The 17707-nt window shown below is 44.0% G+C and overlaps 1 protein-coding gene across 1 annotated transcript in view; it reads right to left on the reverse strand.

Annotated features, from left to right (window-relative positions):
- Window positions 1-237: 237 nt before the first annotated feature.
- Window positions 238-17707, reverse strand: part of lrp6 (low density lipoprotein receptor-related protein 6) — a 44838-nt gene continuing 27368 nt past the window's right edge. The window contains 17 exon segments of the mRNA XM_028954469.1: window positions 238-1255; window positions 1257-1407; window positions 2230-2327; window positions 2759-2895; window positions 3540-3770; window positions 3884-3994; window positions 4245-4481; window positions 4867-4992; window positions 5314-5523; window positions 7334-7524; window positions 8418-8629; window positions 9028-9230; window positions 10889-11215; window positions 12340-12524; window positions 13776-14002; window positions 15586-15875; window positions 16308-16524. Coding sequence (XP_028810302.1) covers window positions 1115-1255; window positions 1257-1407; window positions 2230-2327; window positions 2759-2895; window positions 3540-3770; window positions 3884-3994; window positions 4245-4481; window positions 4867-4992; window positions 5314-5523; window positions 7334-7524; window positions 8418-8629; window positions 9028-9230; window positions 10889-11215; window positions 12340-12524; window positions 13776-14002; window positions 15586-15875; window positions 16308-16524 — 3294 coding nt within the window. The 3' untranslated portion in view covers window positions 238-1114.

Raw genomic sequence — 17707 nt, forward strand, 5'->3', positions numbered from 1 at the left:
CAAAACAAACAAACAAAAAATCTATGTGCTTTAAGTTCTTGACCTTCCAAGTCAGGGTCATGATGAGTTGCAGTCAGGCATGAACACACACACACACACACACACACACACAAAAAAAAAAAAGTAAATAAAATAATAAATAAAATGAAAAAATAAAATAAAAATAAAAGATTTGGTTGACTGCTCAGGTGTACAAACACCCCCCACCCCCCCCCCCCCCCCCCCCCGGCCAATCAGTCACGTTGTGAAGCCAGGTTCGAGTACCATAACACAGTGGCCCCCGGAGTAAACAGCAACAACATGTCTCGGTGATTTGACCTTTGCCCCCTATAGGAAGTTTTTGCAGTGTTTCTTGATGCTGTGGTATTGCTTTGGAGCAGACGTGTTGAAGATCCACGACCCCCAAAAAATTAAATCAAATAAAACATTTGCTGATTTGATGTTGTTCTGATTCTCTGCGATTGACAGGTTGACCGCTCGTCGATCCCATACTGACAAAATGGCTGCCGTGGCTGCACAGTTCCCGAGTGCAGGAGCTTGAAAACCTCCAGGGGGCGCCCTTTGCTTTCTCCACTCCATCCTCTGCCCCTGTTTGATTCTACAGATTAAATATTGGTTCTATTTTTTGGCATCAGAAAGGCTTTGTTGCTTGGTGGTTGCTTTTTTCTTCCCTTCTCCTCTCATGTGCTTGTGTGTCCTTCAGCCGAGAATGAAGGTAGACCCCCCCACACACACCCCTTCCCAATCTGGATTCCCTGTATTAAGGCAACGCATCACTTGTGTGATTTAATAAAAGTTTCTTTAAAAAAAAAAAAAAAAAATGTACAAATTTCTTTTAATACAAACCTCTATGGCATAACCAATAATGCTGTATAGAAAATATATAAATATGCTTTCTTCTTTTTAAAATGTACAAACATCACACACGCCCACCCGTGTCCTTTTGTCTCATTTGCAGCTATACAGAAGCCCCTCTGAGTCCAACAGCTCCAATACTGCTCTTGTTCTGAAACGCACTTCCATCTCAGGCCCCGCCCCTTTTCTCCTTAAAGTCATAATATGCACAATTGATATTTACAGTGAGGGCGGGGGCTGCTGGGTAAAGAGGCCGGGCTCAGGAGGAGTCTGTGCAGGGCGAGGGGGGTGGGGGGTACAGGTGGTGTGAGTAGCTGCGTTCTGTGAACGGGGAGGGGGGGCAGCTCTCGTAGTTCTCCTCGGCAGACAGGTACTGGCTGCGGGGGGTGGGCGGTGGGGGGGGCCGGCTCCGAGTCGTAGTTGAGGTCGCTGGTGTAGCCCTTGCCATTGGTGGCTGCGTGGGGGACACGGCGGCCTGGCGTATAGTCGCTGTCGCACACATCTGTGCTGCAGGGGGTGGTGGGGGGCGCAAAGTGGCGGTAGCTGTACACCCTGTGAGAAAACAGACCAAAATAGAGGTTCTAATTCATTCGTAGAGGGGTGTGAATTAAGATATGATTATTACTGGCAATATACATTGAAATGTAAAAAAACGGCATCATAACGCTTATTACTGGAGCTCCGCAGGACAGTATAGTCTGTCAGATTAGCAGACGACGAGTCAGGAGGAGAATACAGAGCTGGAGCTCAGACAGCAACCCCAACCCTCGACACAAAGATGTCAAAAGAGCTGATCCTTCGCTACAGCAGCCTTTCTATTCAAAGGAATAATATTCAATGTTGTGAAGTTGTGATTGCGCATCACTTATTTCTATGAACAGTCTTCCATTCCATTTTTGTCCTGTCTCCCCTTCTTTACACCCAGATTTTTTTTAAAGCTGTAAATTGTGTTCTTTATCCATTTATTTTATTGTTATTATTTAACAGAGGCTTTGATCGAGTGCTCCATGTCTCATTGCACGAGTGACAAATACAATTTAGTTTCTAAAACTTTTCAAAATAAAAAGTTTCTCCCCATAATCACACCTACACAAGTCAGATGATCAACTCCAGGAAGACGTTCACACATGATGATATTGGGTGAGCTTGCGAGTCTGTGGACCACTAGGCTGACCGTGGAACTGAATAAATCAAGGAAGCCCCGCCCCCTCCCCAAATGATGACTCATTTACCTCACCAGACACTTTCAAATTAGAAATCTGTTCAGCGGACCAACCGCAGCCAGGGGAGGGGGCAGAGCGCCAGGCTAAACTGCGAGTTCAGCACACATTTCGCCTAACTGCGCCCTCTCACGCAGCGAAGGAGGCTGCCTACCTGTACGAGCGATGGGTGGAGGGACTGTTGGAGGAGTAGCCAAACTCCATGGTGTACTGAGAGCGCACAGTGGCTGGAGATGGGGGTGGGTTCAGGATCTGGAAACAGAACGTAAGGAAAAGAGGGGAAGAAAATAGAATCATTAAAACACCAGGGGTTCTGAAACAGTTCCTTTTATCTTCCATGGGAATGTTTAGCATGATAAACGTCTGGGCACACGCTGATGGTCTGAGCCCCTCAGCCGTTTGAAGACGATGTGAATTGAACATAAAAACCAGCTTGATGGAGACTACTGTGGTTGCACTGAAGCCATAACAACGCTGCAACAGAGTTCAATCGCCTCATAAACACTCGTGCCACTCGGGGGGAGCTGGAACGCTTTGGGTGAAAATAGTGAGCCAGCGTTCTAAACTAAATCCCCTGCCCATCAGGTGCTTTGCATTTATGCGTGAGACATAAATGGACGGTATATTTTCCCCGTGAGCGTGCTGGTGACGAATGGTAGGCTGGTAGTGCCACGGCTACGTACCGGTGGGAAGTAAGTGCCTTTGGTGCTGGAGGAGCTGCTCGATGAGGCGCCAGTTACATGGGCGCGGTCATAAGGAGGCCCGCTGCTGCCACCAATGATGCTGAGGGAGCCAATCACAGACTTCCCTCTGGACATACCTAGACAGACAAGCAGAAGCTCCATCAGAACAAATATCTTCTATGCACACTTGTCCCCAGGCATTCTAACATTACCATTTGACCCAGCAACCCTCTTAATTACTCTTCTTGTTCCCTTCAAGCTACTCTGGATCCTGCTGAAGTTAGAGGTCACAAAGGGGTCCAATACATCTGGACTATATAGAACATGTTCAGTGGGTCTACGATTGAGGTGCTCATTCTGTCACAACCCAATGATAATTCTCTTTGTGAATTTATACAGGAAAAAATGTCATTGTTACATATTCATATAATTTTCAGTATAAGATTGTCTGGGTCCATTTGTGAATCTGGCTAATCTGAATCAAATCTGAAATATTGACCTGGCACCAAGACAGACAAAAACCATCAGAGTAACCATAGTAACATGCTGAAAATAGACAACCCTGCAGCAGAATAACTTATTTTATTTATGTTAATAAAATGAAGATGCAAAAAAAGTTATGAATGCGCTTCTCATTAAGAAAAAAAACAGGAAAGATTTCTTAGAAAATTCACTCTCAGCCTTAATTTCTCATAGGATCATTAATTGAGCAAAGCACCGTCCCCATTGACAATCACTTCACTTTCACTAATTCTCATGGGATCAGTTGACTGATTCCTACCTGGTAGAGACCCAGACAAGGAGCTGGGGTGAGGCACGTATCGCAGAGGAACAGAGGCAGGCCCGTGGACCACAAAGTCATTGGCCATCGTCTCGGCATCGTCCTTCATCTGCGGGCAGAGCACGCGCTGGCAAACGAAATACACCGCGCCAACCACAAAGAGGGCCATGACCACGCCCACAATGGAGCCGATGGTATTTGGTGGCTGGGTGGAGGGATCTTCTGTGGGGTCTGAGATAGAGAGGAACATCTATATTATTCATGCATCTAAAACAACAATAAATAAAGTAGTGCAATCGCTGTAATACAAAAAATATATATATCTTTTTAAATGCATGACTTACAGCAGCCCAACTCATCTGAGTTGTCAGTGCAGTCCATGTTGTGGTCACACTTCTTGTGCCTCCCTATGCACTGGCCATTGGAGCAGCTGAATTGGTCAGCAGGACAACGAACTGTAAGGGAATCCAAAAGCAATTCTAGAAAACAATCACTTCAGAAGATCATAATGCTGCAGAATGTCTGGCTGTGCAAAACAAGAATGTCAATACGAAAACATTTCACTACGCTCACATATGTAATTTATTCTGACTTTTACATTAAGGTCAAAGATACTTCCGTTACTAATGTGCTTTATTTCCAGGTTGTAGTACATTTAGATTCTAGACAAGCCATCACATCCCAGCGACCCAGTCGAGAGCTTACTTTCACACTTATCCTCATCAGACCCGTCATGGCAGTTGGTTTCTCCATTGCACCGCAGTGACAGGTCCACACAATGTCTGCTGTCGCACTGAAACTCAGAGTCAGAGCACACAGGGCAGTCGTGCTCGTCACTTTGGTCATCACACTCTGGGTAGCCATCACAGCGCCACGCCTGGGGGATGCAGTAGACCTCACCCGACGAGCAAGTGAACTGCTCCGGTGAACATGTCGGAGGTTCTGAGGGTCAGTTAGAGAGCGGAGGTCAAACATATTCAAGGATACATGGCTGAGAATATACAGTATGTATTATATTCAAACTACACCAAGACATGAAAGTTGCCATACTTGGAATTCAGAGAAATTTGCAATATATTAAACGACTGGAAAAAATATTGAGGATCAAACACAAGTCCAGGATGTTTTAAATACAATTTGCTTTTGCTCTTCTCTGATTGATATTGGTATCTGAACATCCTGGTTCATCTGATTGTCAATTCAGGTATCACATTGCACTAAAATACTTTATCTGAATTTGAACCAAACATATTGGATGGAGGTAAATGTTAAGAAGCAAGAAAGGTTTAGAAGTATAAGCTAGACTACTAGTAATGCTGTGCTGTACCTCCACATGTGAGCTCGTCCTGCAGCAGCATGAGGTGAACGGGGCAGGAGCAGCGTGTGCTGCCATCGCCCTTCACTATACATATATGAGAGCAGCCGCCATTATCAGACGTGCACGGATGCTTACCTGAAGGAGAGAATGGGAAGAGAAGAAAGAAAAAAACATCATGAGAAGGACACGAGGTCCAAGTTTATAAACTGCTCCTTTAGAGCTACCCCAGATGTCAGATTTGCCAAACTGCACACACAACCACACTGGAAACTACATTCTGTTTTGTGTTGTTATGGGCACATACGGCTGCAATCATAGTTGTATACTTTTGGAAAGATGACTCTTTGATCTTAAAATTGTTTTAGTTTAGTTTAATAAAGTATTGGAGAGCTCATAAGCAAGGCCCCGAATGGGAGGCAGTACGGGGTCCCTGAGAGAGGCAGGTCAGAGACTTACTGTACTCCCTCATGTCGAGCTCGTGGACGGCATGGATGTCGCTGAGCGCCGCAATGCGGGCCTGGATCTTGGTGCGTCCCTCACGTGTCGTCTTGTCGATGCGCTCAATCATCTGCTGCTGGCGGTCGATCCAGTACAGGTGGTTTCCGAAAACGGTCAGGCCCACCGGCTGCAGGATGTTGGAATCCTCAATCACAATCCTGTTTGCGCCTGTTGGAAACATCGGGAAGGGGAAAAAGATGAAGGAAGAGCTCAGGAACAGAGGGAACGGAAAAGGGTGGAAAACCACAGATACAAAACTGGGAAAAGCAGGTAGGCACTCAGGAATAAGCAGATATCGGCAAGCAAAATTATCAGAGTAAACTTAGTAACATGGTAAAAACTGAAAATCGGCCTTTAACCTTGTTTCGTGAAAGTGTTGTGACACTTCAAAGAGCTCAGGAACAGAGGGAACGGAAAAGGATGGAAAAGCGCTGAGAGAAACCTGGGTGAAGCAGGGAGGCACTCAGGGATGAGCAAATACGCTTGGAAAGGGAGTCAAGGTCGTGCAAAGTGATGTGATTTACAGATTTGAAGATGCCAGGTGCTTGCGTAACTCCCTAATGTTTTGCAGGAAAGTTCAAATTGATTTGCGTGAGGCGAAAAACGGGAATGGTGCCCCTAAAAATGTGCCAGATCCCACAAAAAGAGGAACATCTGCCTTAGACCCAGTGCTCTTGACAGTGGGATTGAGTATTCCTGGAGGTGAGCACAGAACATGCTGTGGAAATAAAGGTAAGCCTTCACTTTGGTAGCACTTCCATGAACTGCTACGACTGAAAAAACTATTTTTCAGGCTAAAGTAGTACTTGACTGTAATAAAGCCTGTTGAGGTGGTTAACACAGATCCAGAATTGGACCATGGGCCTCGTCACGTCTCCTTGAGAACAGTCGACATGATTTTAATTTGCTTTAATTTTGCTAGGATTCAAAGAAATTTGGATATTTTAATTAAATCCTATTATACTCGCAAGCTGACCCAATGTCAAACTTCTGTGCCACACATTAGGTGAGAAAAAAAACATACCAAAAAAACCCCCCACAAAAATTAGAATTCCGGGAGAATCGAGAATTTCTCATGAAGAATTTAAGGGGGTCTGAATACTTTCCATACCCACTGTACATCCATTTCAACAACAATTCGCTCTGAGCAGCTCTGCTTTGGTTAAACCCAGAAAAAGCAGAGTCCATACATGTGGTCATCAGGGAGGGCTTCTGGAGGGGTCAGGGGGGCTAGTGTGTTCCTAACCCGAAGACGGCAGACCACAAAAACGCTTGCCACAACCCACACAGGGATAAAGGGCTGAACGCGACCGCGACGGTGTTGAGTTGTCAGCCCTGTTTGTTTGCTCTGTGACCATGCAGGCTGCTCTTGTTGCTACAGCCCTGCCTGCCGCGGTGCCCTGCTGCAGCTGGTTGGCATTCCTCTGGACCTGAGGGGCTGGGATTGAGGGGCCTGGAGGGGGGCTTTTGTTGGAGCTTGGCCGAAATTCTCAAAGCTCTGGCACCATGCCTACGCCGCCACTGAGATGAGCCCCTCCCCTCACCGTGGGCCACAAGACAAGTATTGCTCTTCTCTAGGCATGGCCCACTCATAGACTCTGACTATCCCCATAGAGCCTTTCAAAACCTCTAATTAAGAAATATCACTTTAAAATGTGGGCATTTGGATGAGAAACATGGTCATACAGAGTTGATTGTTAATTATAACAGTAATTATTATACTGAAAGTTCTGACAAGTTATTTTAGGGTAATTTAGAAATGTCATTCTATTCCATTGGAACTCATGACTAACTGTAAATGAGAATGAGCAGGTACTCTGTAAGTGCCATTTCCAATACCAATGTTTGGATGCCAGAATTATTACATCAATTTGATGCTATTTTAATGAACTCTAACAAAAATAAAAACATTTAAAAATGGCCATAAACATCTGAATGTCCCAACTTATACACAGACCACGAGCCATGAGAGACTTACCGGACAAGTCACTGCTCTCGATGCGGCGCAGGTCCGAATCCACCCAGAATAGCTTCTCCACCTCATTGTCAATAGTGAGTGCTACTGGTTTACCCAGACCGCTGAGGAACAGAACCTCTCTCTCCGTGCCGTCCAGAGCTGCCCTCTCAATCTTGGCCGAGCCTTCCTGTAGGTTGGTGAAGTACATGTACCTGTACAAAGACAGACAGGAGTTACAGTTACAGGGGCACAGCAGTTCAAAACAAATTCGCAAAAAGATCTGTATGTACACTACCAGACAAGGTTTAGATGCATTTACTCATATATGGGTCTTGCATTCGACATAGGACTGAAATAACAGGTGAAGTTATGGAATAAACCAAAAACACTGAACGATTTAGTTTAGATTTTTAGAATCTCTCCAAAGCAGGGAGCTTCGGCTGTGATGGCAGCATTTCACACTCTCGGTTTCTCGCCACCACCTTAAATTAGACAACCATGACTGTTTCCTGAAGTCCTGAACACTTTCTTATCGCTCACTCATGTTAATGAGCATCTCATGAAGTGTCTTTTGATGACAACAATGAACAAAGCAGCCATGAAGGTAAAAAAGGTGACTCTTTCTACTGTTATAAAAATACTAAATATGTCACTGAGCTCCTTTGTGCTCAAGACCTTCCTCTTTAAAGAATATTTACATTAAATTGTAATTTTCTTGTTGTCGAACTTTGTGTACAGAATCTACAACAGAGTGAATAAAATAGATCCTAGTCCTAGTGAACCGGAATATATCTCTTTATCGATGGTAACTTGAAAGCACGTTGTAAGTCGCTCTGGATAAGGGCGTCTGCCAAATGCCGTAAATGTAAATGTTTCTTGCATTGGATTCTTTAAAATGGCTCCATCTTAATCTCCAAAATCAGAAGTGTATGAAATGTTGATTTGTTGTGTATATCTTTGTACATTAAGGGTTAGTCATAATGCACATTGAAATTGTTTTATTTATTTCTATTGTTTTATTATTTTCTATTTATTTCTAGAAATAAATGTCTGCGTAGCATCATGGCTTCAGTAGCCGCCTAGAGTAGTTTCAATGATGCCTCACCCTCGCTCTGGATTCACCACAATGGCTCTCGGCCTATCATGCTCCCCTCTGAGCACCACACCAACACGGGTCCCATCAAGGCGTGTGACGTTGATTACGTTGGTGAATTCACTGGTCCAGTAGATGTAGCGGCTGTAGATATCGATGCTCAGGTCAAATGGCTGCAGGCCGATGTTTGGCCCGCCCAACGCGTTGGACACCACAGTCATGCTCTGTGAGGCAAGGGCAGATTTAAAAAAAAAAAAAAAAAAAAAAAAAAACGGAAAAGTATGAAAACGAGTATTAGTGTAGGTCTTCATATGAGCGCTCGACTACTAAATGAATTCTTCCTGCCTGGCTTTACCACAGTCTTGCTTTGGGGTAATACTACAGTGCAGTGTGACTATGCATTTAATAGTGTGACTGAATAAAAAGACAAAACACTTCACTGACAAATCCTTGTTCAACGTGCTTGCGTACTTTGCTTGAAGCAATTGTCAAATCTAAAATATCTGAAGCTTGAATCCTTCTATGGTCAAAACATGAACAACATGTGGTGTGGAACAAATGTAGTTTCTTGCTCTACGAAAAAACTGTACCAGGTCGGTAAAAATTGAGTTCAGGCAATTACCTGGTTCCCGTCCTCCTGAGCACGCCGAATGACATTCTGTTTGGAGTCGATCCAGTAGAGGTGCTTGTCCAGCGGATCATAGTCGATTGCGCGCACGTTTTTCAGGCTGTGGATGGGCAGGATGATGTCCGGACTCTGTTGCTCATCGATCACCATCCGGTTTATGGCCGTCTTTTGACTAAAGAGCAGGAAGGACTTTGGAGCTGCATGTGAGAGAAAAAACAAATCATTCATTGATAACTTAAATATCAGCTTGAAAACATGTCTGCATAAATAATAAGGCAATTAGCAATACAAAGAGATTCAGTGTCAAATAAGAAAGCCCCACTTGAGGGTGCTGCTTGATCATGAAGGTGCAGATGAGTTGCCAAGTGAACAAGGTGACAGGGTAAGCCCTACAGGGGTCAGCAACTCTAGGCCTGCACAGTTTAGATCTCTACATGTTCATGAATAACTGTGTACTAATGTGTAAAACAAGGTATGTTAAAAGAGGATAAAGCCAAAGACCAGTGTTGGTAGATCTGCTGTCGCCCCGTCACAGTCGCCTAAAACTAAATCCAGACTGCAAATGAGAAATTACGTCCAATTTCAATAAACTTTCATTATTAAATATATGAAATAGGCATGTCATTTATTCTAGTGGGAACTGAAAGAGGTTTATTTCTTTACACATATTAAATCATTAAAAATTCTAATACATAAAGCTATTTGTTTAAAAGAACTTCTATCACAAAACCTTATCCGAGTGTGTCTGAATATCAGTATTCGTGTTAGATACATATATACATTATAAATAAGTTTGAAATCCTTTGGATCAGGACTATGTGACCATGTTGGCCGCTCTGGCTACAATTGTTCTGATGACCTCCTGAAGCTCTGTGACACTCGTCCACGGCTTGCGTGCTAACTACGCGTGCAGGCTCTCATGATCGCTCACAGCGGCTGCCCCCGAGGGAGCCTCAGAGCGATTATAAAGAGTGTTTTTGCGATGTCAAATGCAGAGACGGAGTGAGCGGGGCTTAAACTGAGCTCTGGCTTCGCAGCGTCTGCCAAGTTGGCAACGGCCAGGCCGACCACAAGAGCTTTAAAAAGAAAATACCCTGCCGCTCATTCTCATACTTGCAGAAGCAACTGCTTTCAATCTCGGCTGAAGGACTGGAGCCCAGGCCTCCCCCAGTGCGGGCCTCCAGTCATTCTGCTGCACGCTCCTGTTACAGAAAGTCACCGGCGAGTCTCCCATGCCAACACCAGAGCCTGACAGGTCTACAGCTTTTGCTCCCTAGCAAGGCCGAGCTGATTTGTTTCGCAAGCCGTTGCTCGGAGGCAATGGAGACCGTCTCAACGGGCTTCACCAATCAAGCTCTCCTGCGCAATGTTCAAGAACATATCAGATGTATGAATGGCGCGCCTGTTTCAAAAACCGTAGCAAATCTCCAGTTACGCTCGCTGCAGACAAATACCTGCCCAAGAAATTCAATTAACTTCATTTTGTTTAGAGGCTGATGCCAAGTGCGTGGCAAGGACCAGTTAACGTAAACGGAGAGTATTCTCAGGGGCCCAAAACCCATTCAATGCAATACAAATGTTCAATTCCCAACACAAATGAACACATTTCCAAATTTCCCACTTGAGACAAAATTATCGTATTTCAGCATTATTTTATTTGAGACCAAATTAGGCGCAATGTTTATGAAAAGCAGACTAGTTCTGACCTGTTGCAACAGAAGTATATAGACTGCTTGTAGTAGTAAAACCAGATTTCTATTTCAGCGTGTAAAATCGGGTGCTGAAATCTGCAGTCCACACTGACTAACAATCTGAGGGAGGCAGGTATATACTGTGTGGAATGTGTCTCGCTCACCACTGCAAGTCTTGTTGTCATAGTTCAGAGAAAAATGGGCCGGGCATCCACAGACAAAGCTACTGACAGGCACCGCCAGGCAGAGGTGGGAGCAGTGGCCGTTTGTCGACGCACAAGCATTCCAGCCGCCCTGGCGAGACGAGTGGAACACCAGGATGTCCATCACGTAGTCGAGATGGCCCTGGATGACCGTGCGGTTCTGCCCGCTGGTCTTGTTGGCACGTTCAATACTGCGGAGGCTCCAGTCGGTCCAGTAAATGTAGTCCTGGTACTGGGTCAAGCCGAAGGGATGGGGCAGGTCCTCAGCAATCACCTCCCGATCCTCACCTGCAACAGAAAGACCACTTTTCTCTATATTGTTCCCTTTAGTCCCTTTCTTTATCATCATTGACCCAATTACCTGAAGTAGGAGTTGCTTGAGATGGGAATATTATCCTGTCTAAGGTCTCGTTCACATGGAGGTGTTTTTCTGGCGATAGGGGAACCAGTTTATCCCGGACTAAATGCTGACCGTTTTTCTGCTTATTGAAACAAATCAAACTGTCCAAAAGGAGACTAATAAATGCTGAACGAAACGTCTTCTTGGCGTCAATGTCTGCCGAAATGTTTTTATGCAGCTTACATTTAACTGAACAATAAAGGGGAGCAATTAAAGAAAAAAAAATTATAATTTCTTCCAAATGGTTTCATTTGGTCTATTAGGGGTGTTCTTTAATTTCTTTGGGTTACAGATAATCAGACATTGCATTGAATTTAGCAGTCAATTTAGTGGATTAGAATTATTAGTTACATTGACACTTCTTGTGTCCAAGTCATAGTTCCCACCTTTCAATTTTATTAATGTAAATTCTAAATGTTTTTATTGTTGACTGTTATTATGTTTGAGATGCAAGACTGATATTTTGCTGCAGTCAACGATTCAGACTGAAGTGAGAAGCAAACAGCGACTGCTTTCAGTACAAACAATAGTATAGCTTGGTTTGAAGTCATGAGGCTCTCAAAAGAGCATCTTGCATTTTGGACCTTGCATGTTAGCATATCATGCTCTGCCATTAATCTTGCTTAGAAATTACTCAGATTGTTCTACCACCTCACTCCAAGTAAAGTGATACCTTGGTGCATTCCAAAACTGATCTCTCACCACATTAGGGCTTTACTTTTGTAGTTGATCTTTTAACACTCTTTTGATGTGCCCCTCCTCCCGCTGCCATTATCACAGCAGCACAGAAGGCAGAACTGGCTAATTGGAAACATATTTTCCTTCATAATGCTCAATGCTACATGAAGCTCTGATCATGTATGTTTAAAAATTAATTTCAAAGCCCTGTCAAATCCCAACAAAGGAAAAATAATTACACATACATGTGAAGAACGGGATACCGCAAATAAATCTACTCACAAAAGCTGCACTTGATCTGTTCCTCGAACAATATACATAAAAGCACACGTACCGAGCATGTTGGAAGACTCAATGAGTGTGGTGTCCAGGTCAGTCCAGTAGAGGCGCCGCTCAGCATAGTCGATGGTGAGCCCATTGGCACGTCCCACGTTAGGGACCAAGGTGATGCGGCCTGTTCCGTCCATAGCTGCCCGGTCTATCTTTGGTCTCCCACCCCACTCGGTCCAGTACATAAACCTGAGGAGAAACAGGAGACTTTACATGATTCGAGCTGAATTGGCAAAGACCTTATTCAAAGTCCTCAATTTAAGAACAAAAATGAAAAGGCATTAATTAAATTCGGGCCTTTGCAACTATCACAAAATACATTAAATTACAGGTACAGAAGCAAACAGAAGACGAAATCTTATAATCTTGTACATGATTGCAGTTTTTTTTCTAGAAACCATAAAGAAAAAAAATATAGGTGAGATAAAATTGCAATAGCTGTTGTTTAACAACATTATTCTGTAGCATTTGGTATCGCAATTTCACACGAGATCAATTACTTCTGAGATTGTCCATAACACTGCATCTAGGGACAGTAATTCCATTCAAATTAAGTATTATTTAAAATAAATAATGTGTCTTATTTTAAGATGGCAAGAAAACCGTTGTTTCAAGATCTCTCTAAAAACAACTTTTTATTTTGACAAATTAAGCAATGATCTCAGGGTAAGACAAAAGCTCCATGAATGAGAAAGGTGAAACATCCGGCGTACCTTATATATTATTTTTCATATATTGATGAGTCAAAAAATTCATTGCAAGAACAATGTGCCAGAATGTGCAAAAACAAATGCTTTATGATGACATCCCCAGTTAGAAGGATATTTAGGAACCTCCTCAATACTGCAGAATAGCAGGAAAGCTTGAACTTCCACAGGTGGAGGAAGGGGATAAGAGACAGGATGCTCAGAGCAGAATCCACAGGCATTAATCTGCTGTATGGGAGCCACATTTTGAAAACCGCACCAAGTCGGTTGTGCGAGTAAACTGACGATTAATGATAGCAAGAACAAGAAGCCCAGAGAATAAAATATTAGCAGAAAAGCCTGGCAATAGGCAAGACGCTCTGCTCAGGTTTCAGCTGAAATTACTCCAGTCTCCAGCAGCAGGGAGAAAAAAATAAATCTTTTCCAGTGAGATTCTCCCCCCGCAGTTCTACTAAATATGCGATTTATTTTACTTTGCGAGTCTAGCCAAATATATGGTAAACAAGTTTGAAATTAGCCACCAAAGGCTTGGAACTGGATATTTACGTTCTGGTGAACAGTAACAGAGAGGAGGGTGTACTGGCTGCACTGGTGCTTTTTCGGGGATGGTGATGGCTGGCAGTATACTAACCTATTTAACAGAATTCTTCTAAATCTGCCCATCGCAGGAAATACTGAAGCAATTTTTCGTCTTACAAATGCACCGATGAGCCGGTGCCCCCCACACTCTCACCCTTCAGCTGGGTCCAGGGCCAGTGCTCGCGGGCTGTCCAGATCTTTCCACACCAGGACCTGTCTGTGCTGCCCATCCAGCTTGGCCACCTCTATGCGGTTGGTCCCAGTGTCGGCCCAGTACAGGTTCTTCCCCAGCCAGTCCACCGCCATGCCTTCTGGGTAATCCAAGCCAAACTCCACCACATGTTCCAGAGCGCTGCCGTTCATGAAGGCCCGACTGATTGTCTAAAAGAAATAATAAACCTTCAATATAACACACCAAAACCAAGGACCCCACACACACACACACACACACACACAACAGCTGCTCGATTTACTTTTGATCAGACAACAAATAACAAGGATTTCAAAGAAAAACAAATAACAACCAATACATTTCGACTTAATAGTTGCCCTTGTCTGTATTGTACCATGAACCAATAAAATCAGGGGTCCATGTACACACACACACACACACACACACACACAAACCCAGAACTCAACTTAAAGATGTGTGGGATGAAAGTATGGCCAAGTTCAATTCCCCACAAGGTGTTGCAGCAGAACTTTTAAAACCCATGATACCTCGTTAAAAAAAAAAAAAAAAAAATACTATTCAAACCAGACTAAGAACCGCTGAGAAACTGGCATGGCCCTCAAGCACTTACAGAACTTACAGTAACATGCAATTACTAAAGCCATGTTTCAATCAAAACCCTTATCTTAATAATTGTTTGAACAATGACGAGACTAATATAATTATATTACTCTCCACTAGAGCTGCTGTATGTGATTCAGCCCTCACTCACCAAATTGGTGTTCAGTTTGGAGGAAGCGCTACAGAGAGCTGGGTAATGGAGGCGGCGCACACATAGCGGGGAGAGGGGGGGGGGGGGGTGGCAGAAGATGGAAAGAAAGGAATAGCAGCACAGTGCCTGGTGAAAACGCACAGCTCATTTAGGCTGCCAGCAGAAGTAGGCAAGGTGGAGACGCTGCGTTCTGAATTATTTATGCCTGCTAAGACATATATTGGCTTCCGTGTTCCCGGCACAACCTTCCGGAACATTCTGTTCTACCACTTTCTGACAGGCTGTGGCCAGGAGAGTTGTCCAACGGTAATGACAGAAGCTGGAGCAACGTGGCTTCTGTGTGATATTAGGAACATTTGCATGTTGGAATAATAGATCTATGCTGAGGAAGGTGGACGAACGGCCAAAAATGAAAGTGATGACAGAGGTCTGATGAGAAGAGGTTTCTTCTGCTGTTAGATAGACACCACCACAGCTGGCCACCTCTGACATCCATGTCACAGTCATTATATTTCCTGCCAGCGGCACACACACACTGACTCACAGGGTACCATCTACTGTAACTTTCATTTTTGGCCTGTCTGTCATCAGCTACAAGAAAATAAAACTAAAAATCAAGGTGAAAGAAATACTCTTATAGCTTAAAAAAACAAACAAACAAAAAAAACAGTAGCAGACCTTAGTCAGTGCTTAGCAGAGGGGTAGAGGAGGGGAGAAACAAAGTGAGAGATGGGGAGTTAGAGAGGGGAAGAGATGGTGGAAGAAGAGGGGAGGGAAAAAAAAAAAAAAAAAAAAAAAAACAGCCATCAATTATTTCCAAGCTGGCATCTCAGGGGAGCCCATTATTGAGCTGTGCTTCGGGCAGAGAGCCAGCCAGCCAAGAGGAGTGAGCAGACAGACGAAAGTGTGTGTGTGTGTGTGTGTGTGTGTGTGTGTTCCCTTCACACCATCTCCTCCTGCTCATCCCCCAGACCTTAATACATACACTCATAAACAGACACAGCTCCTCCAATTCCTCACCTTGAGAGTGATGTCCGTCCAGTAGATGCGATTGTCTGTGACGTCAAAGTCCAGCGCAGACGCCTCCTTCACCCCCGTGAGGGGGATGGCCACGTTGTTGTTGTTGGTCTCCAGGGAGATGCGGCGGATGTCGGTGTGGCGGGAGAAGAGTAGAAAGGCCTCGGGGACAATGCAGGTGCTCATGTCGGCAATCAGCTCCAGGCCAATGGGGCATCCGCAGGAGACACCCTGAGGCTTGTACAGACACAGGTGACTGCAGCCACCGTTGTTCTCTACACATGCATTTGTACCTGAAAGACAGAGATGGATGAGATTGCTCTAATTTGAATCAAAGGTCTCAAAATATTTTAAGCTGATGGACATTCAAAACCTACTGGTGTCTTGAGAACCTCACATACATTAATTATTATTATAATGCAATTAATGAAAAGTTGCATTTCCTACATTTTCAATGCAAGTACTGAAAGAAATTTGTATTCTAGATTATTATACCGGAGCTGTTACACACATCCACATGTACTAGTATCGTTTTGCAATCACAGATATTCAAATAATAGTTCATTAATCTGCTCTCTCAATATTGCCTGCCCTCTGAAGTTAAGACTACTGTTACTTTGTAACAATAAAAATTATGGAGAACATAATAGGGACAGCGGTGATCATGACTAGATCCGGCTTCACCGCTGAGCTCCAATCTTCAGGCAGCTGATATGATTACTAACCAAAGGTCTCGTGGACGTAAGTAGCTTTGAGGCCCATGAGGTCAGGCAGCTGGTCGATGATGGTTTCGCGCTCGGCTGTGTGCGTGTGAACGCGCTCAATGCTCCGCCTCTGCCAGTCGGACCAGTAGATCCAGTCCCCCAGCAGCGTGAAGCCAAAAATGTGTGGCAGCTTGTCCTCCACCAAGATCCTCCGGCCACTACCATCCATGTTCATCAACTGGGAATGCAAAAAGGAATGGAAAGAAATCAGGAAATTATTCATTATTTTACTCAACCCGCTTTTGTTTTTGTCTTAAATAAAAAAAAAAATAAACCTTTAATCAATCATTCAGTAAAAACAAAGTACTGACAATATAAATCAAGGTACTTTTTGTATCGTGGAAATAATATTTTAACTCCATCTAAAAGCAATATGTAAAAAATGTTTAACAATAATACATTAATTCACAAAAACGGCACTAGTACAGTATTCAATGTTACTAACCAAAATAAACTGGAACTAATCCTAGCATATGTGTTTGCTGTCACAGTCTGTGCAGTTATGACACTCCACTGGCCATATTAGTGTGGATCATGGTCAAAGCATCTAAGCTTCTAGCTGGAATCAGACAGCGGCAAGGGGCTAAAGTGTCTTTCACACCAGTGTAGTGAAGTTAATGAGGAAACTGCATTAAAATATACTGCATGTTCTTCAAATTAGTCATTGGCGATTTTTAATTCCACAATCCAGGCTAGATGTTTGACAAGCCTTTGGGTGAGCAAGTCAGTGAATGTGTGCACAAGTCAGAAAAAGGCTAAAAGAGAAAGGGAGACGCCATAGAGACCTGGCAACGCAGTGCACAGTCTCTAATTAGAAGCAGCAGCCAGAACAAACGACAGGAACACATATGGCCACCACACTGCCTCGCCTTCACGCACGGGCCATACTCTGACCAATCCCCGGAGCACTGACTTGGTGTTTGTTGGTGTGTTGCATGCTCAGGGAGGCTGTTCATCATCGCCTCAGTGATGTCCAACTGCTCTGTTTAGCCCAATGCTGCCCACACAAACAATATGTTGAGTCGAGAGGCTGGTCATTAGGCCGCACTTCAGCATGGACCCCCATCTGCTGATTTCCTTTATACGCCACAATTCACGCATAAACAACCGCGAGTGTTTCAGATCTAGAGGATGAAAGCCTATACATTAACCAGGACTGTTTTAAATAGAAATAACACACCAAATGTGGTTGCCAAGATAATACTCATGTACTCTGAGCAGAAAGAGGTGGCAACAAACCGAGGAGCCACAGGACTGAATTCTCTGCTTCACGTAAGAGACGTGCAATGCCTGGGTGAACTCTGGCCACTCCCTCCACCCACCGGCTCCAAACCTCAGCAAGCAGAATTTCCTTCAGCCCT

This window comes from Denticeps clupeoides, chromosome 15 (genome assembly GCF_900700375.1).
Source record: "Denticeps clupeoides chromosome 15, fDenClu1.1, whole genome shotgun sequence".
NCBI classification, from domain to species: Eukaryota; Metazoa; Chordata; class Actinopteri; order Clupeiformes; family Denticipitidae; genus Denticeps; species Denticeps clupeoides.